The sequence below is a fragment of the Pempheris klunzingeri genome, chromosome 11, assembly GCF_042242105.1.
Source record: "Pempheris klunzingeri isolate RE-2024b chromosome 11, fPemKlu1.hap1, whole genome shotgun sequence".
NCBI lineage: Eukaryota > Metazoa > Chordata > Actinopteri > Acropomatiformes > Pempheridae > Pempheris > Pempheris klunzingeri.
Genome location: NC_092022.1, coordinates 27,315,493 through 27,329,144, shown reverse-complemented (window position 1 = coordinate 27,329,144; position 13,652 = coordinate 27,315,493). Strand labels below are relative to the sequence as shown.

The window sequence follows — 13,652 nt, the reverse complement described above, 5'->3', positions numbered from 1 at the left end:
AGGGTCACATGATGCAGAAACACGTCGACATGGACATCTAGGATACAACACCTGGCCTTCAGAATAAAAGCCCAGAATGAAATCAAAACCGCTTTCAGGGTCTGATTGATGCTCTGCCCTGATTGGCCAATGATGGCTCTAATACTGAATATTGATCTGTGGCTTCATTCAGTGTGTCACATAGAACACCAAAGAACCCTCAGCAGCTTTTATTCTGAAGGTCAAACGTTCATGGCAGAATGAGGTATATCCGTGTGTGTGTGTCTGTCTTTCTCAGGGTGCTGATAGTGGACTGGGATGTCCATCATGGTCAGGGAATCCAGTACCTATTCCAGGAGGACCCCAGGTAACCCCCCCCCCCCCCCCCCCCCCCCCAATCAATAACAAACACACAAAGACAAAGTCTGACAAGTTACGTGTGTGTGTGTGTGTGTGTGTGTGTGTGTGTGTGTGTGTGTGTGTGTGTGTGTGTGTGTGTGTGTGTGTGTGTCAGTGTCCTTTACTTCAGTGTCCACAGGTATGAGGGGGGGTCTTTCTGGCCTCACCTGTCTGAGTCTGACAGTCAGTTTGTCGGCAGTGGACGAGCTGAAGGTAGAAACATAAACCTGCCCTGGAACCAGGTGAGTCCTGACACATCCCATAACACTGCATGTTGTCAGGTGCACACTGTTATGACCCGGCTCAAAAGGCCACAACAAAAAGGAGAGACACACAAAGGTGAAGGTGTATTTTATTAACTTAAACCGAATCCAAAGTAACGCCAAATTAGGATGGAGTTATGAAAGTAAGTAGAATCAGTAGTGTGGGTGTGATGAATGTGTGGATCATGTCTGCGTGAGTGTTGTAAATGCATGCCAAATCACAAAAGAGAAAACTGGAACACTATGGCCGAGCCCGTTGCGTGTTTTACCTGCGAAGGTGAGCAGAGAGAGTGGTTAGGAGGTGGCTAGCTCTTAAATAACCCAGGAGCACCCTGGGCCCCACAGGTGCTTTGGATTAACCCAATCAGCCACTACAGCACAACAGACACGAACCACCAGGGCCGCCCTCGAGATGACCTCAGGGGTCATCACAACACACACACACACACACACACACACACACGGTCACGTTATTCTCAGTGTGTGACAGCATCATGGAAAGGATCCCTACAGAGAGAGACCTGGAAGATCCTTTTGGTTTAACCACAAACAGCACACACACCAGACTACATTCACTAAAACAGGGATTTTAGAGCTGCTTGATTTATTTGTATTATTTTGTGACTTTGATGTGTTAAAGGTTTAGTTAGTTAGTTCAGTTCCAACGTAAGAACACACAATAACACAAATAAACAAAATGCTGTTTTTGGAAATGAAGTCTGGTTTGCTGATATTCAGAGCTGACTCACTAAAGTCTCTTGTCCATCGTCCTGCGCTGATGGCCACTTTTGATTGGATTTGTATTTTATTGGTGATGAAATACTGTAGATAAGCTGCGTCCTTTAAAGTGACGCCACAGTTTCCTCCTTCTATTAAATGAAGTTCAGTAACATGAAGTCTTCCTGTTTTTGTCTCCATTCAGACGGGGATGACTGACGCTGATTACATCACAGCTTTTCAACAGCTGCTTCTGCCTGTAGCCTACGAGGTAACACACACACACACACACTCTCACACACACACACACACAGGTGGTAACCTTCAGCTTCTTCATGTGATGATATTTCAGTTTCAGCCTCAGCTGGTTCTGGTCTCTGCTGGATTTGATGCTGCAGTCGGAGATCCAAAGGTAAAAACTCCTCAGATCAGATATTATAAATATACTAAATAAACTGTGAATATGTTCACTGATGCTTGTGTGTGTGTGTGTGTGTGTGTGTGTGTGTGTGTGTGTGTGTGTGTGTGTGTGTGTGTGTGTGTGTTCAGGGGGGGATGTGTGTGAGTCCTCAGTGTTTCCATGTCCTGACTCACATGTTGATGAGTTTGGCAGAAGGTCGACTTGTTCTTGCTCTCGAGGTAAAACAAACTCAGTTATATCATCATCAGTGTACATATACAGTATTACCTGGTTTCAAGTGTGTGTGTGTGTGTAGGGAGGTTATAACCTGCAGGCGACAGCAGAGGGCGCTGCAGCCTGTGTCAGAGCTCTGCTGGGAGGAGCCTGTCCTCCTCTGATTCCGCCCACCGCTCCATCTGACAGGTAGTGTGGAGCACCTGACTCACCTGACGTCCCTCTCACACTGCAGCACTGATGTCTGAGTCAGGTTGACCGGACCTTAACCGGACTTTAACCAGACCTTAACCAGATCTTAACAGGACTTTAACCAGACCTTAACCAGACTTTAACAGGACCTTAACCGGACTTTAACCAGACCATAACCAGATCTTAACAGGACTTTAACCAGACTTTAACAGGACCTTAACCAGACCTTAACCAGACTTTAACAGGACCTAAACAGGACCTTAACCAGACCTTAACAGGACCTTAACCAGACTTTAACAGGACCTTAACCGGACTTTAACCAGACCATAACCAGATCTTAACAGGACTTTAACCAGACCTTAACCAGACTTTAACAGGACCTTAACCGGACTTTAACCAGACCATAACCAGATCTTAACAGGACTTTAACCAGACCTTAACCAGACTTTAACAGGACCTTAACCGGACTTTAACCAGACCATAACCAGATCTTAACAGGACTTTAACCAGACCTTAACCAGACTTTAACAGGACCTTAACCGGACTTTAACCAGACTTTAACAGGACCTTAACCGGACTTTAACCAGACCATAACCAGATCTTAACAGGACTTTAACCAGACTTTAACAGGACCTTAACCAGACCTTAACCAGACTTTAACAGGACTTTAACCAGACCTTAACCAGACTTTAACAGGACCTTAACCGGACTTTAACCAGACCATAACCAGATCTTAACAGGACTTTAACCAGACCTTAACCAGACTTTAACAGGACCTTAACCGGACTTTAACCAGACCATAACCAGATCTTAACAGGACTTTAACCAGACTTTAACAGGACCTTAACCAGACCTTAACCAGACTTTAACAGGACTTTAACAGGACTTTAACAGGACCTTAACCAGACCTTAACCAGGCTTTAACAGGACCTTAACCGGACTTTAACCGGACTTTAACAGGACCTAAATAGGACCTTAACCAGACTTTAACAGGACCTTAACCAGACCTTAACCGGACATTAACAGGACCTTAACCAGACCTTAACAGGACCTTAACCAGACTTTAACAGGACTTTAACCAGACCTTAACCAGGCTTTAACAGGACCTTAACCGGACTTTAACCGGACTTTAACAGGACCTAAATAGGACCTTAACCAGACTTTAACAGGACCTTAACCAGGCTTTAACCGGACTTAAACAGGACCTTAACCAGGCTTTAACCGGACTTTAACAGGACCTTAACCAGGCTTTAACCGGACTTAAACCGGACCTTAACCGGACCCTAACAGGATACATACCACACATAAAGTGGATATTAACTCTCTCTGTCTGTCTCTCAGTGGCCTGAAGTCCATCTCTCAGACCGTCTCAGCTCTGTATCCTCACTGGACGTCTCTGCAGAGTCTGGGTGAGACTTTGATGATGATGATGATGATGATGATGATGATGATGATGATGATGAAGATGATGACGGTCACTCTGGAGGGCGGTCACTCTGGAGGGCGGTCACTCTGGAGGGCGGTCACTCTGGAGGGCGGTCACTCTGGAGGGCGGTCACTCTGGAGGACGGTCACTCTGGAGGACGGTCACTCTGGAGGGCGGTCACTCTGGAGGACGGTCACTCTGGAGGACGGTCACTCTGGAGGACGGTCACTCTGGAGTCCAGACTCTGGAGGGCGGTCACTCTGGAGGACGGTCACTCTGGAGGACGGTCACTCTGGAGGACGGTCACTCTGGAGTCCAGACTCTGGAGGACGGTCACTCTGGAGGGCGGTCACTCTGGAGTCCAGACTCTGGAGGGCGGTCACTCTGGAGGACGGTCACTCTGGAGGACGGTCACTCTGGAGGACGGTCACTCTGGAGGACGGTCACTCTGGAGGGCGGTCACTCTGGAGGACGGTCACTCTGGAGGACGGTCACTCTGGAGGACGGTCACTCTGCGTTAGGACGTGATGACGTCACCATCTCATTTCTGGTTTCCTGTGCAGAAGGCGTCCCATTGGCCGAGGGGAGAATCATCAGAGCAACAGCCAATGAGCAGAGCTCAAAGCAGACCCACCCCGCCCCCTCTGTTGCCACGACAACAGGTCTGGTGTACGACGAGAGGATGATGGAGCACCTGAACATGTGGGACAGGTGAGTCACCTGCACGTGATGATCCAGGTGTCACCATGGAAACATGATCCTGTAACCTGTGTGTGCGCAGACATCATCCTGAGCAGCCTCAGAGGATCTCTAAGATCTTCTCCAAACATCAGCAGCTGGGTTTGGTCCATCGTTGCCAACGGATACCAGTTCGCCTAGCAACAGAGGAGGAGCTGTCCAGGTGTCACAGGTACGAAAGTTTACATTTTGTTATGGTGATAAATCAATACACACAATGCAGTGTGTGTGTTATGGTGTGTGTGTGTGTGTTATGATGTGTGTGTGTGTGTGTGTGTTATATTGTGTGTGTTATGATGTGTGTGTGTGTGTGTGTGTTATATTGTGTGTGTTATGATGTGTGTGTGTGTTATGATGTGTGTGTGTGTGTGTGTTATGGTGTGTGTGTTATGATGTGTGTGTGTGTGTTATATTGTGTGTGTTATGATGTGTGTGTGTGTTATATTGTGTGTGTGATGTGTGTGTGTGTGTGTGTTATATTGTGTGTGTGTGTGTGTTATATTGTGTGTGTTATGATGTGTGTGTGTGTTATATTGTGTGTGTTATATTGTGTGTGTTATCGTGTGTGTGTGTGTGTTATGGTGTGTGTGTGTGTGTTATCGTGTGTGTGTGTGTGTGTGTGTGTGTGTGTTATGATGTGTGTGTGTTATATTGTGTGTGTTATGATGTGTGTGTGTGTTATGGTGTGTGTGTGTCAGTGTGCAGCACATACAGCAGATGAAGGCCACGGCGATGATGAAGCCCAGAGATTTGCACAAACTGGGACTTGAGTTTAACTCCATCTTCATCAACAACCAGAGCTTTCAGTCAGCTCAGCTGGCTGCTGGAGGCTGCTTCAGTGCTGTGGAGAGGCTGCTCACAGGACAGGTAACACACACACACACACACACACACACACTTGCACAGGTAACACACACACACACACTTGCACAGGTAACACACACACACACACACACACTTGCACAGGTAACACACACACACACACTTGCACAGGTAACACACACACCTAAACGCCTGCACAGGTAAGAGTCTTAGCTTATCATTAGCTACTGAGTGGTGAACCCGGAGTCGTTCCATCCTGAGAGGACCGTGAGCTGAACCACATTTCATCATACAGCTGCTGCTGTTTCAGTCTGAGCTAATGAAGAGCTAACATGCTAATGTGCTAATGAAGCTCCTGATGACACCTGTCCAGGTGAGTAACGGCGTGGCCATCGTTCGCCCTCCTGGTCATCACGCAGAGAAAGACTCTCCCTGCGGTTTCTGCTTCTTCAACACGGCAGCGCTCGTTGCTCGCCATGCCCAGAAGATATCCCATGATGCACCACTGCGAGTCCTCATCCTGGACTGGGACGTTCACCATGGCAACGGGACGCAACACATGTTCGAGGACGACGACAGGTGAGGAGGACAGGTGTAATGGGAGGTGATGTGTGAGGTGAGGGCAGGTGATGATGGATTTTCTCTCTCTCTCTCCAGCGTCCTGTATATCTCCCTCCATCGCTATGACAACGGGACGTTCTTCCCATCTTCAGAGGACGCAGCACCCAACAGGGTGGGCGTGTCCAAGGGGAGGGGCTTTAACGTTAACGTGGCGTGGAGCGGAGGGCGGATGGGCGACTCTGACTACCTCGCTGCCTTTCACCATGTTGTTATGCCAATCGCTACCGAGGTAACAACACACACACACACACTAACACACATACACACACACACTAACACACACACGCTCTCACACGCCCTGATTGATTGACTGATCAATTCTCTCTGCAGTTTAATCCTGGTCTGGTTCTTGTGTCGGCCGGGTTTGATGCAGCACGGGGGGATCCGCTCGGGGGATACCATGTGACCCCAGAGGGATACGCCCATCTCACACACCTGCTGATGTCACTGGCTGGGGGGCGTGTCCTACTTATACTGGAGGTATATATTCACACACACCATAGAATTTTATTAAACATGGACGTTGTCTCTGGGACACGCAGAAGTTTTCAGAAAAGTTAAGTAAAGCTCAATGGTCGTCAGTGCCTGACTCCGCCTACACCTGGCTGATCCAGCAATGGTTAAAGAGGTGGGACGGATGAAGCCTGGCTGGTGAACCACGCCTCTCTAGCTCTCCACTCCCAAGCTAGCTAAGGCTAAGAAGCTAGGCTTAGAAGCTAGGCTACGGAGCTAGGCTAAGAACTTAGGCCAAGGAGCTAGGCTAAGAAATTAGGCTAAGAAGCTAGGCTGCGGAGCTAGGCTAAGAAGCTAGGCTGTGGAGCTAGGCTAAGAAATTAGGCTAAGGAGCTAGGCTAAGGAGCTAGGCTAAGAAGCTAGGCTACGGAGCTAGGCTAAGAAGCTAGGCTGTGGAGCTAGGCTAAGAAATTAGGCTAAGAAGCTAGGCTGTGGAGCTAGGCTAAGAAATTAGGCTAAGAAGCTAGGCTGTGGCGCTAGGCTAAGAAATTAGGCTAAGAAGCTAGGCTGTGGAGCTAGGCTAAGAAATTAGGCTAAGAAGCTAGGCTGTGGCGCTAGGCTAAGAAATTAGGCTAAGAAGCTAGGCTAAGGGGCTAGGCTAAGAAGCTAGGCTAAGAAGCTAGGCTAAGGAGCTAGGCTAAGAAGCTAGGCTGTGGAGCTAGGCTAAGAATTTAGGCTAAGAAGCTAGGCTAAGGAGCTAGGCTAAGAAGCTAGGCTAAGGAGCTAGGCTAAGAAGCTAGGCTAAGGAGCTAGGCTACGGAGCTAGGCTATATGCTGCTCTATGGAATGTGGTTTTTTTTTGTTTGTACCGTTTGAAGTAAAAATAAATCTTGACTGACAGAAGTTAAAGCATTTTACAACATCACTGAACTGGATTCAACAGTAAAACTCTGAACACACACACACACACACATTATAACTGTCTCTCTCTCTGTCTGTCTCTCTCTCTCTCTGTCTGTCTCTCTCTCTCTCTCTCAGGGAGGTTATAACTTGTCGTCCATTTCTGACTCCATGGCGATGTGCACCAGCGTGTTGCTAGGAGACCCTCCTCCCTCCTTAGTGACGCCCCTCCCCCCTCCTCATCACAGCGCTGTGGCAACGATCACCGAGGTCATCCAACACCACGCCCCCTACTGGAGGTCGCTGCAGATACAGAGTCAGTCCTTTAAGCGATCTGATTTCAGTTGTTTCTGTTTTAAAGGAGAACTGTAATATTTTTGAACCCTGTTCATACGTGTACAGTCTGACAGCATCATGGAAACATCTGGTGTTACACAAAAACAACCAAAGTCTCACAGTAACACAGACACTCTGACTGATGGAGGCAGCAGCTCTAAAAACCCTGTTTTAGTGAATGTAGTCTGGTGTGTGTGCTGTTTGTGGTTAAACCAAAAGGATCTTCCAGGTCTCCCTCTGTAGGGATCCTTTCTCTGTAGGGATCCTTTCCATGATGCTGTCACACACTTATGAGTCCTTTTGAACTGTTGAGGCGTAGAAAAGTTACCCTTTAATAACTTCCTGACATTTCTTTAAGTTCCAGAGTCTGTTCGGGTATCTTTACCCTCCCCAAAGCATCGTGGGAAACGTGGTTCTAAAGGGAAAGGGAGGAAGTCGGAGCAGAGCAGCACAGAGAAACCGCCGCTGCCCCCTGCAGGACAGGAGGAGTCCACGGTAACATACAGACAGAGTCTTCAGATTAATGTCACAGTGAGAGAAAAATAAAATCTGAGTTTTGTATCTGTTCTTTGTTGTTTTTCGTCCAATCAGATGGAGCCCAGTCTGGAGCAGCTCACTCAGGGATTGGCCAGTTTGGACATCAGTCCAGCATTAGCCAATCACCGTCCTGCCGCGTCTGCCATGGAGGCCGGAGCCAGGCCGAAGGTCCGCCTCAGCCCAGAGAAGGTCACCTGTGAAGGTGAAGTGGTGCCTGAGCAGAGCCAATCGGCGGAAAGCGCCCAGGTGAGCAGGAAGTCAGACGATTTTTAAGCTGTTAAAACAGGACACAGATCTTTTGAACACTGAAAATCTGACATGGACTTTAGAGACACCTGAGGAGGACCTGAGCTCTGAGGGAGACCTGCCTCTGGCTCACAGACACTCATCTGGTCTGTGGAGCGTCTCCGGCGGGAGGCTGCTGAAGTGCAGCAACAGCCACCGACGATAAACAGAAGCTTTGAGTGTCTGAAGAGCAGCCGGAGACAAAGTGACGTCCTCAGAGACTCTGAAGCTGCTTCTGATAAAAAGCACCTGCTGCACCTGAGCTAGTTAGCATGGAAGCTAACAGCTGTTTGTAGCCTGAACAACAGCTGACTACAACCTGCACTGAGCTCCAGACTGACTGATGTTAGACACTGAACAGCTGGTGTTCACATAGATTATTGATGCTCTGCTTCCCTCCATCCACACCACCTTCACCACCTGGAGGCCACGCCCACTCAGGAGACAGGAAGTGGAGGCCACTTCAGACCTCTGGACTGTAGCCTGTAGTGACACCTCTTTGGTTGTAGAGGATCTTTGGCAGGAAGTCTGCGTCGTACAGGTGTCTCATCCTCGTCCTTTAACTCCTCCTGTGGGCTTTATGTTTTATCTCATCAGGCTGTTGCCGTGGCAGCGCCAGAGTCGGTTGCTCCTGGAGACGAGCCTGGTGGTGGAGCGGGGGCGGAGCCAGAGACAGAGGGAGCATGTGGTTGGTCGAAGCCTCTGGAGCTGATGACCCTGGGACGGACAGATGTCAGGACACGCTACCTATACGTGTCATCATAACCTGTCTGAGTCTCTTCATATAACTAACCTGTCTCTCTCTCTACCTGTCTGTCTGCAGGCCCCCCTGTACGTGGTCGACCCTCTGCCGTGGTGTCCTCACCTGGATGCAGTGAAGCCCCTCCCTCCCTCTGGTATAGACCCCTTCCTGTCGTGTCAGGACTGCGGCTCGGATGCGGAAAACTGGACCTGTCTCACCTGCTACCAGGTGACCTGTCTCACCTGTCCCTCCCACACTCGCTGTGTCTCGGCTGCAGACAATGTCATGGTTCTCACCCGTGGTCCTTCCCGTCTCAGGTGTTCTGCGGTCGTTATGTTAATGAGCACATGGTGGCTCACGGCGTGGCATCCGAGCACCCCGTGGTCCTGAGCTTCTCCGACCTGTCTGTGTGGTGTTACCTGTGTGAGGCGTACGTACACAACCAGGTGAGTCACCTGCACTTCAGCCGTCACTGTCATCAGCACCAACATCTGATCGTCCTGAGCGTCTCCACACTGCACTGTGTGTGTGTGTGTTACTGTGTGTGTGTGTGTGTGTGTGTGTGTGTGTGTGTGTGTGTGTGTGTGTGTGTGTGTGTGTGTGTGTGTGTGTGTGTGTGTGTGTGTGTGTGTGTGTGTGTGTGTGTGTGTGTGTGTTACTGTGTGTGTGTGTGTGTGTGTTACTGTGTGTGTGTCTTGTATGTAGTACAGTACTATGAGCTCTTTAAGAGATGATGGAGCCTGAACATTAAGAGCTTTGGAGGTGAGGAGAAGGATTTTAAACTCTATTCTAGATTTTACTGGAAGCCAGTGAAGAGAAGCCAGTACAGGAGAAAGATGGTCTCTTCTCTTAGTTCTGGTCAGAACAGGAGCAGCAGCGTTCTGGACCAGCTGGAGAGTCTTTAAGGACTTATTGGGGCAGCCTGATAATAAGGAACAGAAATAATCCAACCTGGAAGTGACTAATGTGTGGACTAGTGTTTCTGCATCATCTACAGACAGGATGGACCTGGTTTTAACAACATTAGTAGATAGAAAAAGGCAGTTCTAGAAATCTGTTTAATGTGGGAGTTAAAGGACAAATCCTGATCAATAAGACTCCCAGATTCCTCCCAGTGGAGCTGGAGACTTGGAGTTTAGTCAACTGATCAGGCTTTATTGATCAGTATAATTGGGTATCATCTGCAGTGGAACAGTGGAAATTAATGGAGTTCTTCCTGATAATATTACCCAGAGGAAGCATGTATAAGGTAAATAGTATCAGTCCAACCACTGAACCTTGTGGAACTCCATGTCTAACCTCAGTGTGGACAGAGGACTCATTGTTAACGTGAACAAACTGAGATCGATCTGATCAATAGGACTTAAAGCAGCTTAATGTGGTTCCTTTATACCAGTGAACTGTTCCAACCAGACCAGGACAGAGAGAAGTCCTCTGTCTGATGCCATAAGGAGGAGGTCTGTAACCTTCACCAGTGTCTCTGTGCTGTGGTTCGCTCTAAAACCTGACTGAAGATCCTCTAATAGACTATTAGAGTTTAGAAAGTCACACAGCAGATTAGCTACGACTTTCTCCAGGATCTTCAAGGTGTGTGTGTGTGTGTGTGTGTTACTGTGTGTGTGTGTGTGTGTGTGTGTGTGTGTGTGTGTGTGTGTGTATTACAGTGTGTTTGTGTGTTGTGTTACAGTGTGTTACAGCGTGTTACAGTGTGTTACAGCGTGTTACAGTGTGTTACAGTGTGTTACAGTGTGTTACAGTGTAACACACTGTAACACACTGTAACACACTGTAACACACACTGTGAAGCTTGTGATTTGTACAGTTTGAACTTTTTAAAGTTTTTTCATGTTTTTATATAAATTAAGCGAAATAAACTTTTCTTTCTAAATTTGTTCTCAGATCCTGTTTGAAGCAAAAAACTCAGCTCACTGCTCCAAGTTTGGAGAGGAGATCCCTCCATGGAGCTGAGAGGAGGAGGAGGAGGAGATGAAGAAGAGGAGGAGGAGATGAAGGAGAGAAGGAGGAGGATTTGTTTTTTTCTCTCTGCTGGTCTCTGTGATTGGACTGTTGAATGAGTTGCCATGGATACTGCATCCAGCAGCAGTGGTGCTTTGTGGGAAATGTAGTTGAGTCTGCTGATGTCGACGGTGTCCCACGACTGCCAAAACTATAACTCACAAGCAAAAACAACCACAAAGATAACACATGACGTTTTTATTTTTATGTTTTAACTACAGTTTGGTGCTGATCATCATCTTCATCATCATCTTCATCATCTTCAGCAGCATCAGGGCAAAAATCACCAGCAGATTCAGGGTGCTTTTATTTTATTGAACAAAAAGAGAGTGGTGATGATGTCACAGAGAGGCCACGCCCACAGACGGTGACTAAGTGAACAAAATCGTTTATTTCATTTCTGTGACAAAACCACAGAAATCTGATGCTTTTAATCATCTTCATCACCATCATCATCGTCGTCGTTGTCATGTGGTGACTCAGCCGAGGACCGATGGTGCATTCAGGGACATTCCAGCATCTGTGAATGTTTCCTCAAACAGTGTCTGGCTGGCTGTCTCTGAGCAGCTGCTTCACTGTTGAGTTCATTCTTCATGTGTCCAATCAGGAGTCACCTGACAGTCACCTGGGCAGCTCTCGTTGGATCTACGTTGCTCAGCAGCGTTTCTACCTCCCTTTTTCTTCTTCTCACCGACAACGTGAGGAGGAAGTGACATGACTGCCAAACCAGCCAATCACCAGTGATTAGACACCCACAGTGGGCGTGGCCTCTGATTGCTGCAGTGATGTCACAGTTTCTGCTCTCCGCTGCGTCACCACAAGATTCAAATCCATCGTTAAAGTCGACAACTGTATCTCAAACAAAGTGCTTATCATCTCTTTGCTTTCTGATTCTTTAAATCTGTGATTAAGAGCGATGTATGATTGGACTTCCTGTTGTTTTTTCATCCTAAATTTTCCAACATTAAGAGTTTTTAAATTGCCACCACCCCACCCCCCACTCCACCCCCCCCAGGCTCCAGGTGTTTGCTCACCTGTGGAACGTTTCACCTTCGACATGTTCCTGTGAACTTTACACTGAAGATTTTCAGTCTGAACATCAAACGGATTCAGACGTTTGTTTCACTGTCAGACGGTTACCATGGAGACGGGAGGGGGTCTGTGCGCAATATCCTGTTTGTCATTACGATTAAAATGTGTGTTTGTGTGTCCGTCATCATTGATCAGTGATTATTGATTAGTGATCACCTGACAGCAGCTGATGAATCCTCCATAAGCTGCTGTCATTATTAAAGCAGGGATCTTTGTTTCTGTAGAACTGATCCACCATCACAGAACCAAACCGGTTCTCCTTCTGCTCAGGAGGCCCAAAGCTCCACAAACAGGAAGCTGAGCCACTGTTGTCTTATTTTGGTGGGATTTCTCCAGAAAGAACTTCCTGTCTGAGACACTGCATGGCCCCCCCACTCCTCAGGTGGGGGGGCTGCAGTAGTGTGTGTGTGTGTGTGTGTGTGTGTATGCGTATGTGTGTTACTGTGTGTGTGTGTGTGTGTGTTACAGTGTGTGTGTGTTGCTGTGTATGTTACAGTGTGTGTGTGTTGCAGTGTGTGTGTGTTACAGTGTGTGTTACTGTGTGTTGCAGTGTGTGTTACAGTGTGTGTTACTGTGTGTTGCAGTGTGTGTTACAGTGTGTGTTACTGTATGTTACAGTGTGTGTGTGTTGCTGTGTATGTTACAGTGTGTGTGTGTTGCAGTGTGTGTGTGTTACAGTGTGTGTTACTGTGTGTTGCAGTGTGTGTTACAGTGTGTGTTACTGTGTGTGTTACAGTGTGTGTGTGTTACAGTGTGTGTTACTGTGTGTTGCAGTGTGTGTTACAGTGTGTGTTACAGTGTGTGTGTGTTACAGTGTGTGTGTGTGTGTGTGTGTTGCAGTGTGTGTGTGTGTGTGTGTTACAGTGTGTAGACACCACTGTGCCCACCAAGAGGGTGGTCCTGGGTGACTGCTGAGCTGAGAGCTTACTGCTGGAGGGAAGGAGGGCTTTTGGATCTGGTGACCAAGAGGAACTGAGGAGGGATCAGAGGGATCTTAACAGAAAGATCAGAGAGTGCAAGGCCAACTACAGGAGGAAGATGGAGGATCACCTGCAGCGGAACAACACGAGGGAGGTCTGGAGAGTCTCCAAACCATGTCAGGGCAGGACAGAAGCAGCAGGAGAGACCCTGAACCAGGAGACAGACTGGACCAACAAGCTAAATCTGTTTCTCAATACATTTGATCATGGGCCCACCCCCTCCCTCCCCAGCCTGAGCACAGACCAGCCTACCCCCAGCTCCCCTTGCCTGCTCAGCCCCTCACCGCCACCATCTCCGGGGCTCTCACCCCCCCCCCCCGCATCTCTCGACTTCAGGTACGCTACGGACAGTTGTCACCTCTAGAAGTTCTCCGACGACACCGTCATCGTGGGGGGTGTGTCAGAGGGGAACGACTGAACACAGGACGGTCATCGTGGACTTTGTCGACTGGTGTGGACGGAACGACCTCCTAGTCAGCGCCAGCAAGACCAAAGAGATGGTGGTCGACTTCCACAGGAA

The 13,652-nt window shown here is 48.2% G+C and overlaps 1 protein-coding gene across 1 annotated transcript in view; it reads left to right on the top strand.

Annotated features, from left to right (window-relative positions):
• Positions 1-12,276, top strand: part of hdac6 (histone deacetylase 6) — a 21,836-nt gene extending 9,560 nt beyond the window's left edge. The window contains exons 10-29 of the mRNA XM_070839894.1: positions 278-346; positions 494-620; positions 1,564-1,629; positions 1,711-1,770; positions 1,908-1,997; positions 2,075-2,181; positions 3,526-3,593; positions 4,174-4,321; positions 4,392-4,520; positions 5,047-5,215; positions 5,544-5,749; positions 5,828-6,020; positions 6,122-6,271; positions 7,283-7,460; positions 7,839-7,975; positions 8,072-8,263; positions 8,900-9,034; positions 9,126-9,272; positions 9,362-9,490; positions 10,944-12,276. Coding sequence (XP_070695995.1) covers positions 278-346; positions 494-620; positions 1,564-1,629; positions 1,711-1,770; positions 1,908-1,997; positions 2,075-2,181; positions 3,526-3,593; positions 4,174-4,321; positions 4,392-4,520; positions 5,047-5,215; positions 5,544-5,749; positions 5,828-6,020; positions 6,122-6,271; positions 7,283-7,460; positions 7,839-7,975; positions 8,072-8,263; positions 8,900-9,034; positions 9,126-9,272; positions 9,362-9,490; positions 10,944-11,012 — 2,569 coding nt within the window. The 3' untranslated portion in view covers positions 11,013-12,276. The remainder of the gene's footprint in view (positions 1-277; positions 347-493; positions 621-1,563; positions 1,630-1,710; positions 1,771-1,907; positions 1,998-2,074; positions 2,182-3,525; positions 3,594-4,173; positions 4,322-4,391; positions 4,521-5,046; positions 5,216-5,543; positions 5,750-5,827; positions 6,021-6,121; positions 6,272-7,282; positions 7,461-7,838; positions 7,976-8,071; positions 8,264-8,899; positions 9,035-9,125; positions 9,273-9,361; positions 9,491-10,943) is intronic.
• Positions 12,277-13,652: the final 1,376 nt, after the last annotated feature.